This window comes from Anticarsia gemmatalis, chromosome 17 (genome assembly GCF_050436995.1).
Source record: "Anticarsia gemmatalis isolate Benzon Research Colony breed Stoneville strain chromosome 17, ilAntGemm2 primary, whole genome shotgun sequence".
NCBI classification, from domain to species: Eukaryota; Metazoa; Arthropoda; class Insecta; order Lepidoptera; family Erebidae; genus Anticarsia; species Anticarsia gemmatalis.
The window spans coordinates 8,154,739-8,176,947 of NC_134761.1; the positions used below are offsets into that span (position 1 = coordinate 8,154,739).

Sequence of the window (22,209 nt, forward strand, 5' to 3'; positions counted from 1 at the left end):
TTCCTAATGCGAAAAATCTCGGCTTTTCCGGGGCTATATTTGATTGCAATTGAGTGATAATATTAAGTAATTAACAGTGATTCAAAAACCCATAGTAAAAACCAGAAGTATAAAAGTGTTAGAAATTACACTAATTAAAATTGATAATTAAAATAAAATAGTTTTAAATATCCCCACTGAAACCTACCCGCGGCCATTGTTTCAAACCAGCCTGAAACACGTTATCAAGACGTTAATTTAGAATCAAAATAAAGCTCTATTTTCTTTACACCTTATAGTGTCAGAAGTAGACCCCCTAAAGCTGGAGTTCCCAACCTTTTCTTAGTCCGGGACCACTTTTAAATTATTCCTGTAAGCAGGGACCTATGTAAGTATATTGAAAATAAAGTGTAATAATCATCCTGAAAATTTTAAATATAAAAATCATTCGCGGACCATATTTTGACTTCCACGGACCACTGCACTGGTTGTTAACCACTGCCCTAAAGGATGGAGAGACGAACTTGACATCTATAACCCAGGATGGAATCTGACGCTGAAAATAGGCTACAGTAAAAAGCTTTGGGGGAGGCCTTTGCCAGGCAGTGGTCGTGCCTGGCAAAAATCGAATAATAGACATATACAGGCTATTAATAACATTTATAACTGTTTAATTTAAGTCCCCTATCAAGTGTATATATGCATGTCAGCATTATTATAAAAATTGTTATAGGTAATTTTGAAAATTAGCAGATGTGTGTAAGGGATAATTAGGCAAGGAATAATGCAATCATTGAAATGGAAACCAACATTATATACTTTATTCATAATTATTCATCTCTTCCATTACACCAAATTACCACTAAAATATATTTGGCAATATAAAAAATAAGGAATACATTAGACTCGAATTTTTTTTCAATCATACTACCTAATATTCATATCTAAGGTAAATTTTGTTACGGTCAAAGTAATGAATTTGGACAGTTGGTAAATTTACAAGCTATCATCTACAACATAGCTATATAACGTACCTAATAAATGTATTAACGGGACAACATAATTTCTGCAACTAGTCGCACTAGTAACTAATATAAAATATCCAATTGAATACTTTGACTGTAACATACGCATAACCATTCTTTTGGAATACAATTCTAATATGCAATAATCTAGTATTCTTACATTTAAGATAAAAAAAAACAAATGACTATATAAAAATATACACTGATGATAACAAATTCTTAAGAATTATATTAGAGGCTTTGCAAACGACGTGTTTTTAATGCAAAGACTCTAAATGTTAGTGATCAGCGCAGACAGGCCGCAACTCAACTAGGTGACTTAGTTTTTGAAACAGCAGTTACAATTTCAATGATATACAGTACTTAACCCCGGTTTCTGAATTAATTTAGCGGTAGTTCATCTATGCAAAAGCGTTTAAACTCATATAAAAACGCTATTGAATAGATAACCTACCGCTAAATGTATTCAGAAACCGGGGGTAAATAAGGTTCAATTTCAGCTGTACTCCCTTTGACTGCGCTGATCCTAATAGCGAACAAATAAGACGAAGCGGTACATAGTCGCTTGCATTGAATTCACAAACATACGTGTCTTATACAGCGATAAAACGCATCAAAATTAATTATCAGGTATTAATAAAGCAATACATTATAGGATATTGTAATGTCAATATGTCATAATAAATGTATTAAAGGTGAAATTGCTTTACTGAACATACAAGAAGTAAAAATATTAACTTATTGGAGAGCCTTGCACAGAGAAGCTCTTGGCTTAGCAGCTGGAAGGAAAGCCTTAGACATAATATGTTTACGATGTTTTCTGATACTGAATTTTTTGACTATCGAGTATTTGTTTTTACATTACTTGACTTAAATTGGTTCTCGACTATTCGATAGTCAGTGACTGTTATACATCGTGGATGAAATGTTTACAAATAAACGTTTTGTTGCGATATTTTTGAGTTCAATATTATTTTGTATGTGAATTCATTGCAAGCCACTTTAACATTAAAATTAATAGCAATAGAAACTGCCATACATTATTCTAAATACATATAAAATGTATGAAATAAAAATGTTCCTTAGAGGAATAATGACTTAACAGATCCTTCATCGAATACATCACATTAATTTCATTTATATCGTATTAAAAACAAATTGAAGCCTGGTTTGTAAAAAACATATTTATATATGAATAGTTCTATATACAGAATATCCCGAAAAGTACTAAAAGCCAAATAATTAACTGAAATCTTTCAAGATATAAAATGTGCTTGTCTATAGAATCATCTACTTTAGAATATATTTCGGCAGACTGTTGCGTGCACCTGTACGCACGTGTACGTATTTTCAAAGAACAACTGCGTAAGAAAGCCTATTTACATAACGACTTAATCCTGGTTTCTGAGGTACATTTAGCGGCAGTTTATCTATTCAATAGCGTTTAAACTCATATAAAAAAACGCTATTGAGTAGATAAATTACCTCTAAATGTAAGTGCTCAGAAACCAAGGGTTAGTTATCGAAAGTTTTAAACGCATCACATACAGTTTTAAATAGTGAGCAATATAAAGCAAATAATCTAAAAGAAACGGTCCAAAAAAGTTATACGATTATCATTCTAACTTATTATTAGTTAATGAGGAAGTATTTATTGATAATGGAAGTTGTTTTATTACTACGATGAAAAATATTTATCTCGGTGTAGATAGGAATATAATTTATCTATTATTATATTTACACATGCCAGGCTTCAATTTCTACTAAAATGTATAGCTTTCTCTAAATCAGAGATCATATGAACGAACTCTAAGATTGGACCTTTGAAAATGATTGCTAGCGCGGACTGTATGTGCAATCTAAATAGAACTTTATGCTTCGGAAATAAGTCTTAAATTTGTTTATTACATACAGATAAGATTCCGACGGGTATTCAGAAACTTGAGTGATATTTGCATTAACGTTAGTAAATGAATTTTAAATGCTTTTGTGAAGATTTGTTAGTTTATCCAGTACAGTCAACCAATCAGAGACCAGCTCGTTACGTACGCTTAAGGCCGAGTACTGAAACGTCAAAACATATATTCTTAAAAGTATTTCTGTAACTACAAATACATTTCAGAGTGACAAAGATACCATGAGATGTAACACAATGTAACATGATTTAAAATTGTTCCCACTTAGAACGGGTCGCGCGTACAAACACGTCGTCATTTAAAAACTTGTGTTGTAGCGTTTGCGGCGTGCATGAAAATATCTCTGTTCGGACGTATCGTGCGTCCACTAGATTATTGTAATGTGAGTACATTATAGACGTTTCAATGGCAATTCTTTTAAATCACTTGTTATATTGTGTCAATCTGTTATAACTTGAAAGACGTTTCGGTACTCGGCTACATGACAATTACATACATACACCAAAGGATTCTATATAGACAATAACCACTTTAGATAACGTACAACGATGCGAGGGGCAGGGCTTTACACTGTTAATATATAAGTTAAAGTTACTGTGTGTCTGTTTATAATATCAATTATATACGCAGCATTTTATAGCATGCTGTCCTCTTTCTTCCTTCTAAAAAGACTGAGATAGCATGCTTACAGTTTAGTGTTCGTAAAACAGGACGTATTAGTAGTTCGTTTTTAATTATTCGCCTCGGGTATCTTCGGTTATTTTCGGAATTAAACTGAAATAGTATTGTAATATATCCAAGGCGTATAAATAAAGACCTACAACTGAAATATAATTTGGAATGTAATTTTTATTTGGCATTAAATTTCCTCTTATTGAAGACAAACCCACTTAACTAAGAGTTTTTTAAACTAATCATATTTTTGAAGCACGTTTTCATAGCTACGTATACGTATATGCCCGTATACGTTCGTATTATTACATGCGTAATGTAATAAACACGTGTTTTTTTAGTCAAAAATACGCTTAGTTAAAACCTCTCTATAACTGTTGATATATTTACCTAATACGCTATGAAATTTACACTTTATCCCCTATTTATAGATACAATACTTATCGACTCTTTCAAATTAACCCAGTAAATATAAAAAGAACATTATTAATACAAATATTTTTTACATTTTAATTTTTTAACGATAAAGTCTATCGTTTGAGACAGAACTCCCAAAATCATATTTCAAGACTTTCTTAAGATATTAAGATTTAATTTATAAGTAGTCTTCAAAGAAATTAGTTTCAGAAGATCTGTTTTCAAAGTATAGACTATATTCCTGCATACAATAAAAATAATCTCCATTTTTATTCTATAGAAAAATCGTAGTGTTTCAAAAAATGTATTCATAGAGGCTTATATAAAAAGACTATGACGTTTATTTAAAACATTGTGTACGGAGGTATTTATATGTGTGTCTATTTATTTTAGAAATTGTGTATCTACTATAAAATTCAACTGTAGAAATGTTACTACTTGGAAAACACAATATAGCTATAACAATGACCATATTTGTGGCGCGGTCGGTAGTGTATTCCACAAGTGATCATGAGGTCTTGGGTTAAATTCCCGGGTAGGGCCAAGTGCTATTGGTCTTTTCTTATTTATATTACAATATTTCTCCATAGGTTACTGTTACAATTCGTTTCTCTGGAGTTTGGTAACGCTACTGGTATATGGCAACAGGCTCGCCTCCTTTACATGGGACTAAACTTGGATTTATTCTGTACACTTCTGCCTAAGCCTTCAGGTATAACTTATAGGCATGATGTGTAAGTATGTATTCTAATGCTGCCAAATCTACAGTCTTGGTTTTCTAGGTGTTGACAAATTATACGATATTAACCAAGTAGTAACACTTTTACAGTTTGTTTAACAAATTAAATAAATACAGATACTTCGCTGTAAAGTCTATACAAAGCGTAAACGCGAAGCGGAGATGCAGTCCCATTCCAAGAGAGATCAAGCTTGTCATTCAAAATTGAGCTTTATTAAGTGAGCAATAAAGTAACATATCAAAGGACAAATTACTTTGTTTTTAGTTAAAATAATGATTGAATTTCAAACGCCACACAACTTTACTTTTTTTATTTTACCATATTCATAAAATTGAGTGACGTATTCAGCCGCTAGATGTCCTGTCTATAGCCGTGTGTTCTTAAAGCTATATAAAATGAGAAATATTCCGTCTACAAGCAGTTTTTCCTATAATACTAAGATATACAAGGGGTTATACACGGTGAAATGTTTAAGGTTACAATACCTTAGCTGACATTTCAGCCGAGTAATACTACCCCTGGTTGGCCGTCGTGCATCTTAGTATTATAGCTTTTCTTTTCTTTTTGATAGTGAAGTATCTGTATTTATATAAAGTGTATGTATACATAATCCATTTACCAACGTTAGTTGTGTGGCGGCGCGTTAGGGTGTGGGCGCGCGGTGCCGGCACAGTCCCACTCATTTGATCGCCCGAGCTTCCGGCAGGAACGCGTCCCAGTAGCGGATCGACTGTGGACAAATATTACATTATAACATGTAATTTGAAGACATTATGCTCCCGGTTCTTAGAACTTGGTCCCATAATATAAGCAGAGTAAGTGGCCAAGACTTGCTATATTATTCTAAATACTAAGGTTAGTCAGACTTTTGTACTGAAAGTAAGAAGATGACTTTAGTCCTTAAATAGAACCTAGATATGGCACCCCATACTGACTTACCATCGGTCGTGCATCGTGCAAACTGTGGTCTTTACGTGAACAAAGTGATGGAATAGTGAACTCGCTCGCTCCTTAAGTGCAATCTCAAAGAAACCGGCCATCTTTTAGGATGACACGTACCCATTAAAGAATGCGATTAACTTTTATTTTTAGACACTATATTTCACCGGTATCCAAGGAGGACGATTCGGCGTGATTTAATTTTCATAGACATGTTATAGAGGTTTGACAATAAGCCGGGTTTTATGCCAGAAGGGAGATGTCAAGCCGGTACCTGTGCCTGGTGCTTCATGTGCTCGTCGAGGTAGCGCAGCAGCGCGGCGCGCAGCTCGGTGAGGCGCAGCTCGTCCCAGCGCTCCAGCTCCTTCTTGATCACGCGCGATATTGTGTCGAACTCTTGCTGCCCGCGCTCCACTTTCGATTCCCACTAGAAAACAAACTCCTTATTTATATCTCCCCAAGAAACAAACCGGTGACTTAACTATTTAAGTAGGAATACTAGTAGGGCTTGTACTCAAAACTGCGATGCGACGAGACGCGAATTCGCAACGCAGAAAATTACGACACGAATTGCTGCGATGCGATTTCGTGCGGCAAGGCGTCTCCCACGGTGATCACCCAGGGTGAGGGAAATGCGCGTGCGAATCAATTCGCAAGTTCTTGCGATGCGTTGTGCGAGCTCGTAGATTTTTACGATGCGATGTCGCATCGCAGTTTTGTGTACAAGCCCGTAATACGAGGGAGAAAACTCGCTACAAGTCATCCTAAATAAGAATACATGTAATATATCCCTTTGCATATTGAAAACAAGTTTTTGAAGTAACATCTTGAATGCAAGGTAGTAGACCAAAATAACCACTCAATTTATAAGGCCAAAGGTGCTGTGCTCTTTGCGACTTCTAGGGAAATGATTGAGTCTTGTAAATAAAAGGAGAATTTTTGGGACTGAAGGCACCGAAACTACGAGAAACCCTTAAGTGGAAAATTGGGAAGCGGTCAACACAAAAAATATTAAAATCTTTTGATCGCTATTACTAAAGCTTGTAAGATACATTTTTGTAAGGTTTTTATTTACAATCTGAGGCGCCCTTAGCCAGTTGCGCTCACCGATCAGTAAACAATCTGTGGGTTTAGCAAACCTTGGCGCGGTCATTCCATAGATGGGTGACCGCATAGTGATATTTGAACAGGGCTTCTCCGTGCTTCGGAGGAAACGTAAAAAGTCGGTCCGGTTGTTGTCAATTAAGATAACAGTCGTTAAGCCACGTCAAAGGCCTTCGGGCGGCTATAACAACTTAGACACTAGGTTTGCCAGTAACTATACGACAAGAAGAATTTACAATCTTACTTCAATAATCTCATTGGTAGCTTGTTCGATCTTCTCTGGTCTGTTGGCGAGTTCAGCCTTCGCTTTGTTCTCTCTCCGCTTGGTCAGCTGCATCTGAGCGTGCTGGCAGTTCTGGAACACCTGCAAGGAATCACATAGTTAATGTACCACAATATTTCTTATCTGGACAGTTTTTTTGCAATAACTAAGGAAAGTAAACCTGTAAATGTGTTTGAATACAGAGATGACATTCCCAACAACAGCTTAATCTTGAACACAGATTGTAAGAAGATCGACACTATAGAAGTATAGACTGTTTTTTATCAACAAACCTATTATCCTTAAGCTGTTGAATAAGAAATATTTTGTGCTCGAAATGCTTGGCTTAACTTGCTACCCGGTTAATATGTCTGTGGAATTTCATACTAGAATTCAGTCACTTAATGAGGCTTACTCGTACGTTATAAATAGACTGTGTACCTTGACTCTCTCATGGAAGACGTCTTTGATAGCGCCGATGAGACCGAGGTAGTCTTTCACGTGCTCCGCCAGCACGTAGAAGTCCGTGTTCGACTGCTCCAGCCGCAGTTGTTCTATCTGTAAATGTTATATTATTCATTAGAATTCATTTATTCTGCGATACATACAAATTAAATGTTCAAAAACATCCCATATACTTGTAAGTCTTAGTACACAAGTATTATCAGGCGCCGGTGTTGTAGTTGGTGTGGTCAGCAATGTAAACGCAAAAAAATCATGCGTTTATCGATGCGGAAATTGTCTGTCCCGGAATCCTTGGAGGGTTGAGTCGATCTTCGCGATATTTCACAGATTTTGTGGGTTATCTGTCCCACTGGGCTACGAGAGGGAGGCAATAGCGTGCGTACATGTATATCGCGCACACACTTGGACATTAAACAAAGTCCTGCACAGTCATCATCGTGGACAAAATAATATCAGCTAGGAATACATTAAAGTTACCTTCTCATGCAGGTCCGCGGTGTGTGAAAGCGCACGGGACAGTGGAGCGTGCAGGTCAGCGCCTGACAGCGCGGCAGCAGCGCGCGCCGCGTCGTGTGTTCTGGCCGCCAGCTCCCGGCGTTCGCCCGCCAGCGCCTCGCAAGCACCGTACAGGCGCCGCAGGCACACTTCCAACGCCTCGATACGAGATGAACGCTCCTCGAACCACTACCACCATGAAAATAGGTTAATCCCTCCATCCTATAGTTGTTACGCTATACGATTATATAGTGTTCGGATAATGGCGACTACACACAATAACGGACCCGGGCGTTGATTCAAAAGACGTTTAAGTGATCGCCGTATGCGAAAAGATCAGATCGATAAGGGCGTAGAAATCCTGTATGATTGAATCACGATCCAAATATAACTCATGCTAAACTGCTTAATATATGATAAAAGTGAGGCTAGAAATACTATGATACTTTATTCGTCCTAGAACGATAGCCCTGAATCGCATCGATCCACGTGTAAGTATCATGAATAGTCGTGCAACACGAATGTTTAAAAATATCGCTATAAACACCATGATTCATTAAATAATCACGTATGAAAATAGTAAATTCTTACCGGATCCGACTCGTCCATTCTGTATGTGATCTTGTTGACGGTCTCGCCGACTTTGTTGAAGAGACGCAACACGCCCGCACCGCTGAGAGCCGATGTGCTCGTAGCCTTAGGCAGCTCTGACTCTGTTATATGTGAATAACAAATAGCAAACATTACTACTCGCTACCCATTAAAAGAAGTAACACAAAATTGCAAACGTTAGCTGAAAAAAAATTACGACTCTTCATGAACGTGCACAACTTATACACATAACACGTGCACGCATACGCCGTACACGTGTATTTTACATTTACGTACACGTCTTACATAAATAAATATAGATATAGTGATGTATAGATCTAATAGTAAGTTGATATCGTAAGATTTCACCTTATCAAAGGCCAATAAACACTTTTGATGTTGTTTCAAAATTACACTTTCTACAATATCTGATGGACGTGGTTTTAAAGGTACACGTATACCTTTAAGACCACGCCTATAAGATATTGAATGACATAAATTTATTGGATAATTCATTACATTTTCTTGGTTACTGACCTGATTCAAGGAACTCCCTGAAGTCAGGGTCGATGCACAGCACGGGGTGTTGTCCCACACGGTTGAGGAACCGCTCCAGGGCTGCACGACGTCGCTCTACGAACTGGGACTGCATGCTGCCCGCCGCACTTGTACCATTCGCGCTCTCAATCGATGGTGTGGATGCCATCTTCAGTTTTGTTGTGCCTAGGATTGCATATTAAAAATATTTGACAATAAAATACTGTTTGTAACTATCATCGTACCCAACTTTGGTCTCTGCCTACTTCTATCGAAAAAAGGCGTGATATTAATTAATCATGTATGTAGGTATTCTTTAAAGTATGTGTGTGTGTAAAATACTGTTTTGGTTGGAGGTGAGGCAAGGCGAGGAAAAATCCGTCTGAGTTTGGTAACACACAGTCAATTAGACTGTAATCCGCTGTATGATAGATGGGTGATGGTTTACATAGAAAGGCTGGTCGCAAAGTTATTGTTGTATAGTTTGTTTGGAATTATTTGTTGAAATATATAATAATTATGTACAATCGTTACGGAAGTAGATAAAAAAAACGAGGAAAGTTTTTTTTTTAATTTTTGATGAGTATTTATCAGATTCGTACTTTCTTTGACCTGTAAATATACTTTTCGTATCGTTTTCTCCTTTTGAGTACAAAAATAGTGCGAAATACGATAAATCACAAGCATCAAAGCAAGGCAAGCATCCAACTACACAATATGGAAATGTAAATACAAATCAATCTCAATCACGGTTAAATACCTCGAGGAATCTTCCGATTTATAAACCACTTATCACAGATTTTTTTATGACTATGCACAAATAATGCATTATGAGAACTAAGCACAAAGTAACTAAATTACATTCGTGACAAAATCTTCTGTTGATGATTGAAGACATTTCTTGTTATAGCACAAATAAATTAACAAAGACAGGAAAATATTTTATACGAAAATTTTAAAGAGACACCACTTGAACACCCTCGTCTTCCATTTTCCTGTCCTACACCATATACGAAAACATTACTTTCACTTACCAACTATACTCTTCTCAGGCGCAGGAGGTATAATTCTTCCAGACCGCAGATACTTCTCCGTAAGCTTCTCATGTAGCCCTAAGAAGTCACTGAAGCGCCTGAGCACAGCGAACTCGTGCTTGCTGAATATTGGCATGTTGGTTTTAGTGAGCACCCTGTAGGCGACGTACGAGCTCATGCCTTCACCGATCTTCTGCGGCTCAGTGATTGTTATTATTATGTTGTTTGGGCGCTCTGTGCCTATCTGTGGAAGATAAATTATATACAGGTTGTGTTTTTAAAGGGAAAAGCTATATTGGTATAGATAGTTTGAGGCCGTCGTAACTGATTAATTTTACTTGATTGCGTTAATCAATCCATGTTTAACATAAAATTTAACTACTTCGGTATTCTTATTAAATAAAAAAGAAATAACCATTTTTGTTCCACTGTCTGACGAAGTCAGCAGTTAGACCTTTAGACCACCATGCTGGTCAAGTGCGAATTTGGGACTTTTCTACCCTTCAGGTATTGTTTAAAGAACTCCCAGGAACTCAGGGTTTCCAAGATCTATTAGCACGGATATCTACTTATTTTTAAATAACTAAAATATCGCCTTTGTTCTAGAACGGAGGATCATAGACAGTTAGTAGGAAGGTATAATAATACGATGATGTGCATGAGCAGCTTGTTTTGATACAATCTGATTCAATGCAATAGCACGCGAAAGTCCAACGCATGTTTGTTAATGAGAGAATAATATATCGAATCATTTTGTTTACAAAATGCAATGCGATATCTTTTCTCTCGTGCGACAGCCGCCTGAAGGCCAATCCTAATTAGAAACGTACATAATATGGATTTTACACGGATTAAGTATCTCTGCGATAAGTCATTTGTAATTCCAGCTAAATTCGTCATGCATCGGTTGTAGATAACTGACGTAAAAGGGCGGATAGCGATTAAATATTGAGGTATTTTTTATTTTTACTTCTGTTTGCATGTCCGCGTGAAATGGTTGCTTAAGGTGAAAAGTATTCTTAGAGCAAGCCACTCTCTTGTCTTTCTTGCTGATTATTTCTACGAGCAACAGCTTTTCGGATTAAAAATACCTTGACGATATCAAATACTAGTAAAAAGTTTATGAAATAAAGCAAATTGAGTTTGACTTTGGTACTCCAGGTTATAAATGATCTGCGTATCAAAGCATCAAAAATTGTTTTTTTTGTATCAGTGAAGGTTTTTATTAGGTGTACCTACCAGACATTTTACAGACATCCCTAAATACAAACATTCGCATTTATAACTTTATTAGTAGTAAACAGAATTACAGAAAAGGTTTACTTTTAGGTACCTACCCAATGATTTGACTAAAAAATGAAAACGCATTTCAGCTATCTATAAAACGTAAATGCTTGTCAATTGCTTGTTTTCATTGGAATAGACTCGTTTAATGAAGTTATTTTTACAACACAATGGTTCAACCTTGAGTTAACGTGTTAAATGCACGTTTATTTAGGTTGTAATTTGAATATTAGATAAAAAATGCAACAGTCGGACGGTATTTCCTTGAAAACAGATATGCGATTGCACAAGGAAAGGTTAGAAGTAACTTAATTTTTACCAATATTCTACACTTTTTAAAAACAAGAAGAAATACAGTGTTTATTGGTAATACGTAGTAGATCAAGTTCGTTTTTACGTGCTTTTTACGTGGTCTTTGAAGTCAGGAGACGCTCAGTTCAAATACCACTACACGGTCACCCAACTAAATATATAATTACCGCGCCAAGGGTTGCTTAACCCACTGATTATTTACCGACCGGTGCAACTTAGGCCACAAAACAACAAACACGTGACTCAAAACTAAGTCTTCTGGATTCGCTGTCGAATATTTTAACCATAAGTAAGACTGTTAAATGTCATAAACTTGTATGTTATAGATAAAGATTTAAAATAACTAGGTGTAAATACCGATACCCTTATGCCTACATCCGCCCTTAGCTATTATACCAACCAATGGATAAACGATTGTTATTATTCGTCATAGTTATTCAATCTTTCCAGCGGATAGATAAATGAAATACAGAATGAATTCAAGCGAGCGTCTTCGTGCTTCGATGAACACATAAAAACCGTTCACTGTTTCATTTAAAGAAACAAACAAGCAAAAAAATTAAAGAAATCTGATGAGTGATTAATGATACTTTTTAAAATAGTCGATTTAAATTGTGCAAACGTATAAACATACAATATTTAGGGTTAAATATTCGGTTGGTTTCCGAAATAAGTGAATAGAAACCATATCTTAACTACTCTAACTCGGATAGCTACGATAAACCACAACTTTAAACAGAGGCGATCCATGCTTTGGAGTGGCAAAACATTGAAGTTGTCCAGATCTCGACCCTATAGTTGCAAATGTTTGTACGTCCGTAATACTAAAAATCCATTTACGGCGATTCAGTATCTACTCTGTGTAAACGTGGCATAGGTAGCTTGACCCTTGCGTGTCAGTATCTGGCTTCAGCAGCCTACTCCCAGTACCCTTCAGAGGCGTACTTACTACCATGGAGGCATTTTTTTTATCAATATAGTATTGTTTCTGGAAACTTGTGTTCTAGCAAACCGGGTCTCTCTCTGAAAGGAAACTGAGGACCTTGATCGATTTTCCACGCCGCAGTTAAGGCACTTGCCCCTCCAAATCCATAACTGGATCTTATCTATTGTATCACTCATTAGCCGCATCCAGACTAAGCGAGCAGCCTCGCGAAGCAATATTTCAGTCTCTTTTCTTTAAAATCGAAATGAGCGAGAACGAAATATTGCCTCGCGAGGCTGCTCGCTTAGTGTGGACGCGGCTAATCACAAATGATGGAAAGAAAATCTCGATTAGGTACTCGAAGATACGCACTTTGATTTGCTCTAATACCTAGATATAGTGTAACTATAGATCTATAACGTATTTGTACGGCTTCTATCACAGTTTGATTAACGAGAAGCCTACACCATTAAGTACTTTATTGAGTTTGTACGTCATATCAACTATCAACTACAGCAATTTTATCTTTGTGTAAGGTCGTAGCGGATGTACATTGACTTGACTGATTCAAATAGAATTTTGATTGTCTATTTAATTTTATGTTTGTAGTAGAAGAAGTAAGATGCTTAAAAATCTAATCACTGTAATCCAGGTAATTGGATTATGGAGGTCTGAAAGGCACTCACTCTATTTAAAATACTGGTATTTGGCTGCATCTGGTGAGACTGAAAGCCAACTCCAACATAATTGGAAGATAGGCTAGGCTGATGATGATTTAATTTTATGTTAGTTTGGTTTAGGATAAATGTGGGTATTTCTTGTTTTTACAACAGAATAATATCCAATATTCACTTATGGCTTTGGTTAAAGCAGGATGAAAATATGACAATAGAACTTGGACATAGTTTCTCTTTAGTAAAGTTTTGATGAGACATCTATTGGTCTTTATTTATGTAAGAACAACAATACAAAATAAGACAAATTGCTGTTGCTCAAGTTTCTGTTCATTCAGAATGCTTCAATGCTAAAATAATGTCAATAATTTGCTTGGTCTGCATTAAACAGTTTTTTCTATAATATTATGCTTAATAGAAACCTGTTTTTGTTTAAGCTCTATTAGTAAGCATTTTGTACTTGAACCACATTTCCTGAAAATGTTTACTTGAAATGGAATTTAAAATGTCTCATTATCCTTCCTCATTTTTACACTATTATTTACACAAACATTTTATAATTATTAGAGTCGTATTTATTCGAATTTAAAGTAAAATACTGAAATAGTAATAAATCTATATTTTTGGAGAACGGGCACACAGTCACCTAATTTCAAACTTAGCAGAGTGTGTACTATGAGATCTAGAGAACTGATAAATATACTTTTAAATACATAGTTATATGAACAGATTTACAACAAGGCTCTTAACAAATACTTATGCTTATTATATTTGAGCTAGGTAGGGTTTGAACACCACTAGCACAAACAAAGTACAAAGGAAGTCAATATTTAAAATTTCCATGTCACAATGTTAGTTACGGTACTCCTCCACTACGGCTTGACCGATTCTCATGAAATTTTGTGAGCATATTGACTAGGTCTGAAAATCGCCCCACAACAACTATTTTTCATACCCATAAATGACACAATTTTTTTTAAATTTATATGGCAAAACAATGTTTGCCAGGTCAGCTAGTCAATACATTAAATTACCTCTTCCATAATAGGGCTGCTCAGTGAAGCGGTGATAGACGGTGGAGCGTCACTGATGGTGACCTTCTCAAGACCTTCACGAGCTCCATTCACCTCTGGGTCTAGGCTTACTTCCTGCAACAAACATTATCATTATAAAAACAGAACAATATTTAAAAAAATATATATCTTGAAGGACTGTAGTGATCCCTGATTTTACTTCCATTAGTTTAATTTTAAATGGTTTGGATAGAAGGTAATGATCAAGTCAGATGAATTTTGTATGATTTCTTATCAATCATGCCTGCAAATCGATTAATTGAAGATGTATCATAATTCTCACGTATCTTTTTATGGTCTCCCTTCCTTAAAGGTGCCGGCTTGTAGAATACACTGATTTGTAGATCTGAACCTACCTCACAGTTTAAAATAAAAAACAGTTGGCAATATCAGACACATACAAGAGTCATCTCATCTTATAAGTTGTATATTATAGAATCTACAGTATTTTTAAATAACCTGTGATTTAATCAAGTTTACCTAACAGTATAACAGATAGAATGCTTAAGTAATTTACATAACATGTACAATATGAATCACATTTTTTGTATAAACTATCAATGTGTATACAAGTTTTTATTACAATGATTTTATCGCAAACAATATTTGCAGTGTCATGTCAAAGTAAAGAAGACCTGTATATAGTTTCGTATAGAAATACTCACTTGACTCTTAGATAAATACAAAAACACACATGAATTTAAAAGAGTTGACATTGTATAACTTTTTAAAACAAACTGATGAACAACAACTAATTTCAAAGATAAAGAATAATAACATCCATAAACATGAACAGCTATCAGTGAGGTGACTAACACAATGATAATTCAGCAAATTAAAACATTAAGCCAATAATTCAGTAATTTAATTAACTTTCAAGGATATTTGGAAGTTAATTCAAGCCTCATTGTGTTTCTACTCCCAATGGTAACACACGATTTCAGATTCTAGTGTTAATTTTAATTACCGAATGTATTATACCATAATTAACTGTAATTATGATGTGCATTTAGGAACATGACCCAACTTAAAAAAATGTATTCCTTTTCTAAAGTAAACAGACATAGGGGCGTCGACGTGATGCCACCGGGTCGCCGGGGGGCGGACGCGAACACAACAAGCTATTAAAACAGGATTCCAATAAGATACCTGGACCGCAGACGCGAAAAGATCTTCGTCATCCCTATTATCGTTGTTAATATCCACCGTGCTAAAGGGCGGTGTGTCTGGCCCTTCCGACATGGTTATAGAGCACTGAAATAAGATACCACTGCAAACAACCGACCGGACAATTACAAGCCGCTAATGAATTTTTTCCCGAAAACAGCGAGATAACTTTCCGATACGAAGGTTTGCTTGACAGAAGTGAGCAACCCCCTGTGTACAATTATGTCTAAAGATAACTGTCAATTTTCAACATGATAGTAATGTCGTTTACAGTAAATCTCCGTAAGTGTGAAGGAGACAACCAAATTATAATGTTTAACAACTTTACGATTTTATGAACATGGAACTGACACCTATTGTCAGGTTTTTAGTGACGTATTCACTTTAGTTTACAGCGAATGTTGTGTGTTTTTCATGAATTTGTAAGCTGAACCTAAATAGTATCCTACCACTCAGGAAATATTTATTTCTCATTTTATACAAGAAAAGATATATATTTTATTGTAGTGAACAAAATAAAATATTTTTTCTGTTTATTAACTCTCAATTTAACAAAAGTATTAGTTTAATCATTTTCTAAAGCGATCTTCGAGAGTGCGACTATACTGTCATTTGTCAAATCGTAAAGATCCACGAATTTGTTTTGTTGTGGACTGGATTGAAGGTAAAAATAATACCTATAGCTTGCTTAAAACCAGATTTTATAGCCATTCACTTATATTTTTATGTACTGTAGAAAGAAGGTGAAGGTAAACTGTAGATACTTATTGTTAATAGTGAACTATAGTGTTGTGTTGTTTTGTTAGAAAGGTAATTGAAAATGAGTAATGCGGAGAAGCCGAAGATTCCCAAGCCTCCTATGCCGGCAGCAAGTACTGGGAACTTGCTGTCAAGTGTGGCGCCGCCCTCGCAGCTTCCTAACTTCGTGACGGCGAGCCCTGTGGTCCCTGTTGCTCAACCAGCTGTTGATGTTAGTATCTTTGTTCACAGCTTGTAAACAAAAGTTATATGTATTGTATTGCACTTATTTGAATTGCTTGTAGTTATAAAATAATCTTAATAGCCTTAAATAAGATATGGAGAACAACTAGACAGATCTTAAAAAGTCAAATACTTTTTCCAATTTAAATGTGTGGGAGTGAGCCTTATTAATTATTCAAAGTTGTGCAATTTTTGAAAGTTAGTAATTTTGCAATCTTGTGTTTACTGAAAAATAAATGTACATATATTTTTATAACTTAGACATTCAGATATTATTTATTTCTTATGATTTTTAAATTTATCCTGATACTTCTTCAGGGCACACCAGCAGTTCCACAGCCTGTGCCGATACCAGTGTCTGTCCCAGTCCAGCCCATCATTGTGCAAGCAAGAGATGAAGCACCAACTCGGCAGCCAGACAACTCTGAGAAATTCAGGTAAACATTTAAGTCTGTTTTAAAGTTCCAATAGGTAATACAGCTTTTACTGTATGATGAAATGTTGATGAAATTACATCACATATTATGAGCATTCTCTTGATGTTCCAATAGACTAATGTTTCTTAATTATTATTCCAGTCCTGCCATTCCATTGAGCAAGGGTGAGCCAACAGTGTCCATCAGGTCCCCAGAAGACTCACAAACAACCCAGTCACCGGACTCACTGCCTGATTCCACTTCTGAAATGGACAAACTTGGTATGTTATGTCCATTGACATACATAAAACAAAACATGCATTGCTGTTTATATAATTTAATTTTACACAACACTCAACAGAGATTTTGTAATAAGCAATGTAGACTCAATGACATTTTGTTATTAGGTTTACTTTTCAAAATAAACAAATGTAAAGATGTTGACAGTAATGCAAATTGTCCTATTAATAGTCAAATAGGTTCTTCTTTTTCTTGTCCTTTTAACACCATAAGCAGGGTTCACACGTTCTATTGAAAATACGCTGTTATGGGTATTTGGCTGAGGTGATTAATGGTAAAAGCGTAATGATACCTTATTTGTGGTAAAACTTACATTGGTCTTGGTTGCGGAAAGTATTAAATATTTTTTATTTTTCACAGGTGACATACTACCAGGTAGTGGTTTGTTCACGTGGATGAAGGGTGCAGTAGCTACTGGTGGTATACTGCACCGAGTTGCTGAGAAGGCAAAGAGTTCAGTGGACTCTGTCATCACCACACTGGATCCTCAGATGAAGGAGTACCTTAGTAAGTTGGTTCTATAATCATTTTAAAAGTTTAGTAGATAAAATAATAGGTTTTATCTATTAAATACTTTATTCTCATTATATTAGAAGCTTGATAGTTTGAGAGCATTTAGAGTATTAATTATATAATTTTTTGATTAAAATATAATTTTACAGAAAATCATTATTTTATTAATCTTGCCAAATTGAAGAATTCCTAGGTTGAAATGTATTTGTGCTATAAAATAATAATATTTTTGTAGACAAAAATGACCACACTTGATAAAGCAATCAGTGTTATTTTGCCTGTTTGCTACTGATAAGTACAGTATGACTGAGTGCTGTACTTCACTATGTATTATAATAAGAGTTCTTCTCAAACATTTATACTCTCACAAATGCGTGTTGATTGCACATAATATTATTATTCATAACTTTTAAACTCTCGCGTTGCATGTTTAATGTATGTATAATAGAATACGGGAATTAACGCGAACACGCATTTTACCTTAAAATTTTAAGGTAAAATGCGTTAATTCCCGTATTCTATTATACAATATTATTATTACTCTCTCTGATATGATTTTAAGAAGCAGTGATCATGGATAGTTTTCAACCTGAATTTAGTTGTTGTGGCGTGAAACTTAAGTTCTGTAATAGACCGTAATGGATATTTACTCTTTAATTTCCAGAAAGTGGTGGCGATATGTTGGTAGTAGTTGCATCAGACAAAGAAGTCAAGATTGCACCTGTCAGACAAGCATTCCAGAGTGTTTTTGCGAAAGCAAATGTTATGTAAGTATTATAGATATACACTAATGAAAACACAATAAAAATACTATACCTTATTAATATTGTTCATACAATTACCTAACAATATTTTAAATAAGTGTCGCTGTCGGTCTTTTTCCTTAGTTTCTTCTCCGCAATAACTGTAGCGGTGCGTGTGGTGGGTTTTAATTCCGCCCGGGGCAAATATTTGTGTGATGAGCATAAGCATTTATTCTGAGTCTGGTTGTGAAAATATCTATACAAATATGTAGTGTATTTGAAATATATAAGTAGGTTTGTCAGTTATCTGGTTACCATAGTAAACTGTCTGCTTAATTTCGGATCAGGTGACAGTGTGTGAGTTGTCTAATGATATTAATTTATTTTTTTAGTGGTTACGCGGCTCAGAGCGACGTGACGGCGGCCCAGCCGGTGGGCTACGCGGCGGCCTACGCTGCAGCCAAACAACGCATCGCGCACGTGCGCTCTGTGCACGGTGACCTTAATAATAACGTGCCCGTTGTAGCTGTGGAGGGGTTCCTGCATGAATCTGTTACTGACCGGTGAGAACTTTAACACTTTTTACAGAATTTTGTATACTATATATACAGGCTACAAGCATTAACAGCCTCTGCGGTGCGATCGGTACAGTAATGTATGCGATTGCCATGCAGAGGTGTCGGGTTCGAGCCGCTAGTTTGACTTAAAATTGTTTCCTGAGTTTTTCTGACAAGAAATGCATAGTGAGTTGCCTAAAGTTATTAAGTAGAGGTTGTAGACCTACGTACTAGAGTTGGATCTAGTAATATCGAGTTTGGGCCAAAAATAAAACGCATATCATACTACGACATACGTTTATTATTACATCGTGAGATATTGCAGTTTATTATTTTATATATTTATGTGAGTTAGCAGTCTCAAATAAACACAAACCCGAACATCAGTATCATTAATTTTACATAAATAATTACATTCCAACACAAATAAATATTTCTTTCTTTAATCGCAGCTGGTACGACATGTCCCTAATCATCCTGTCGCAGCCATCCCTGGGCATCGAACTGCAACTACAGTCGCAAGGCACGCCGGTACCGTCGGCCGCGGTAGAGGTGGCGCGCTCAGCCACGCCCGCTGATTATGCGCATGCGCAGACTGGCTTCAGTGTCACCATTGGATCTATTATGGGTGATAGTTTACAGGTAGGTACTTGTTGTAATATGTTGTTTAACTCATTACTGCCTCACTGCTAGACAAGGTTTTCCTACCGTAATGAGGGATTACACCCTGTAGCCCTACCATGAGTTGGCGTAGTTAAAAACTAGAGTAGTTAACGAGAAAACGCAACTACAACAGTGGGCTCAAATAGGGAAAGAATGAACGACAAAGCCAATCTACATTCACTGTTGTTTAATTTAACTACACGTTATTAAATATGGCGACCCATGGTAGCAATTTTGGTACCTTAACTATCCGCTAGAGGCGCTGTTCGAGTTTTACGAGATCTACAGTGTCTCCGGGAGACTATAGTTACCAACTCATGGTAGCGCTACTGAGCTCACCACGCTGGCCTAGTGTGGCCAAAGTGTTGGTTATGTTTTTTATTATTTTATATTCTAAAATTCTTCGGACTATTTTATTTTCAATAGTAGATGAAGTATTTAAAAACAAGACAGTCTTCTTAACCAGATGTCTAAATAGGTTGGTAATTAGTTTATCTAAAAAGTGTTTTGTCATGTTACATAAGACGGTATACACATATATGGCATTATTCTCGACATAGACACACAGGTGTCGTATTTAGCATTACTTTTGTTGTGTTTGCGGGGACCACAATCATACAGACAATGGTCACAAAGTTTAAGGTCAACCAGACTCTAAACATCAATTTGTGGATCGGACGAATATAACGATGCGTTTTTATCGCACAAAGAGACTAAATAGCACATTAAAATTAAGACCGGCTTACGGAGTGGTAAATCTTAATAAAAGTTATCATTCACTTGTGTAATCTAGGTACCTCACACACAATGGCAAGAGGCATCAACAGGCGTGCCTCGACGGGAACTGTTGTTGCTCGCCGCGCTGTCCATCGCGGGCTCGTACCGCCGCCTGCTTTCCATATCTGCCGCCGAGAGCTAGACTGAACAAGGACTTATGCTATGTATACTGTAAGTGGCTTAAAACACGTACAGGGTGGAGATAAAATAAGGCTGAGGTCCTGTTTCACCGCCCCTTAATGTGTACCAAATAGCTTATCAAATGAGATTTTCACAGTTGTTTTATACATTTGTCTAGATAACTTGACGCCTATGGAAGAACTGGCCCTTAGGGTCATTAGTTATTACTCATAAAATTGGAGATTATTATAATCCTCATAAAGACTACTTGTTTTCAATAAATAGACTGCATTCAAAGATTTTTGACATATACATGAACCGAAAATCGAACTCACATTTTGAGAAGAAGATGTGAGAACAATTTGGATAGATAACATGTTAAAAATAAACAAGAACATGGATACATTTCTTTTTTACGAGGAAAATTGCTGCCTTTTGTGTATGCAATTTTGTTTTCTTCTTTCTTCTTTAACGCCTTTTGGATAATTTATAGCAAGTTTCTCAACCATATTTTTTATTGCAGGAAATGGAGAGAAAAATTACGGAGAGAAATTATAATAAAATTATACTATCGTTAAGAATAATATGTATATTAAGAGTTAAATATAAATATTAAATTTATTTGGGGCCAATGTTTACTTTATTTATGCAACCTTAGTCCAATAAATTATACAGAACTACTTACCCCCAGTTTCTGAGCACATTAAGCGGTAGTTAGTAGTAGTAATCTACTCGATAGCATTTTTTTATATGAGTTTGAACGCTGTTGAATAGATAAACTACCGCTAAATGTGCCTCAGAAACCGGCGGTTAGTTAACAAACAAAGAAATTTAACTAAAAATGTCTTCTTCGATCTTACGTTCGTTAATTACCTTCATCATAGTATAGAAACAAACATCCATACAAATATAAAAAATGCTAGTATTTTTATCCATTTCTCTGTCTGTAATGATTTCACTACTTTCCCGTCGAACCGATTTTAATGGCTTTTGTAATGGTGAAGGAAAACATCGTGCTGAAACCTTGCATGCCTAAAATTGTTTAATGCATTTCTTGAGTGGAACAGTGGGACAGAGATGGGTTAAGAAATATGATTTTAATACCTATATAATTTATTTTTAACAATGACAACCACAAGCTTGCCTATATATTAGATAAGAGTTTAGGTATAATACCTATTTGTAAAGGTCCCCAACGATACAGGATTTAATTTCAATCTTATCGGATGTGTAGTTAATAGTTAAAAGGCAATAAAGATACCGATATTGAGTCATGAAATCTTATTGTGAATACATAAATAGGTAGGTACGTATTATTCGTCCACTCGAATTCGCTCTGAATGACATTGAGATCTAACATCAAATGCAGATGTACAGTAAACATCAGAAATATTTATACACTGTACATCTTTAATCGTAGATTTTTGTTTGAAAGAAATAAATGTTGCTTTTGGTCAACAAGAAAATCTCAATGATTTTCTTTCTTCCCGGGCTGTCAACTGCACGTTTGACGCAGCGGTTAACGTGG

At 35.8% G+C, this 22,209-nt stretch overlaps 2 protein-coding genes across 3 annotated transcripts; one reads left to right on the forward strand and one right to left on the reverse strand.

The window, feature by feature from the left end:
- Window positions 1-772: 772 nt before the first annotated feature.
- On the reverse strand, window positions 773-15,835 carry Snx1 (sorting nexin 1). Its single transcript, XM_076124944.1, has 10 exons — window positions 15,594-15,835; window positions 14,406-14,519; window positions 10,177-10,420; window positions 9,143-9,328; window positions 8,606-8,727; window positions 7,997-8,203; window positions 7,496-7,612; window positions 7,037-7,156; window positions 5,963-6,115; window positions 773-5,479 (listed from the first exon to the last, which is right to left on the reverse strand). Exons 1-10 carry the CDS (start codon window positions 15,684-15,686, stop codon window positions 5,429-5,431), a joined length of 1,407 nt encoding a protein of 468 aa, XP_075981059.1. The 5' UTR covers window positions 15,687-15,835; the 3' UTR covers window positions 773-5,428.
- Window positions 15,836-16,166: 331 nt separating this feature from the next.
- On the forward strand, window positions 16,167-21,313 carry LOC142980093 (protein PRRC1-like). 2 transcript variants are annotated; one of them, XM_076125393.1, is made up of 10 exons: window positions 16,167-16,275; window positions 16,418-16,581; window positions 16,911-17,029; window positions 17,171-17,289; window positions 17,669-17,815; window positions 18,486-18,588; window positions 18,957-19,127; window positions 19,574-19,763; window positions 20,578-20,732; window positions 21,205-21,313. In XM_076125393.1, exons 2-9 carry the CDS (start codon window positions 16,432-16,434, stop codon window positions 20,701-20,703), a joined length of 1,125 nt encoding a protein of 374 aa, XP_075981508.1. In that variant the 5' UTR covers window positions 16,167-16,275; window positions 16,418-16,431; the 3' UTR covers window positions 20,704-20,732; window positions 21,205-21,313. The 2 variants fall into 2 exon arrangements, with proteins under 2 accessions (XP_075981508.1, XP_075981509.1); XM_076125394.1 differs by having other exon boundaries at window positions 16,221-16,275; window positions 16,422-16,581.
- Window positions 21,314-22,209: the final 896 nt, after the last annotated feature.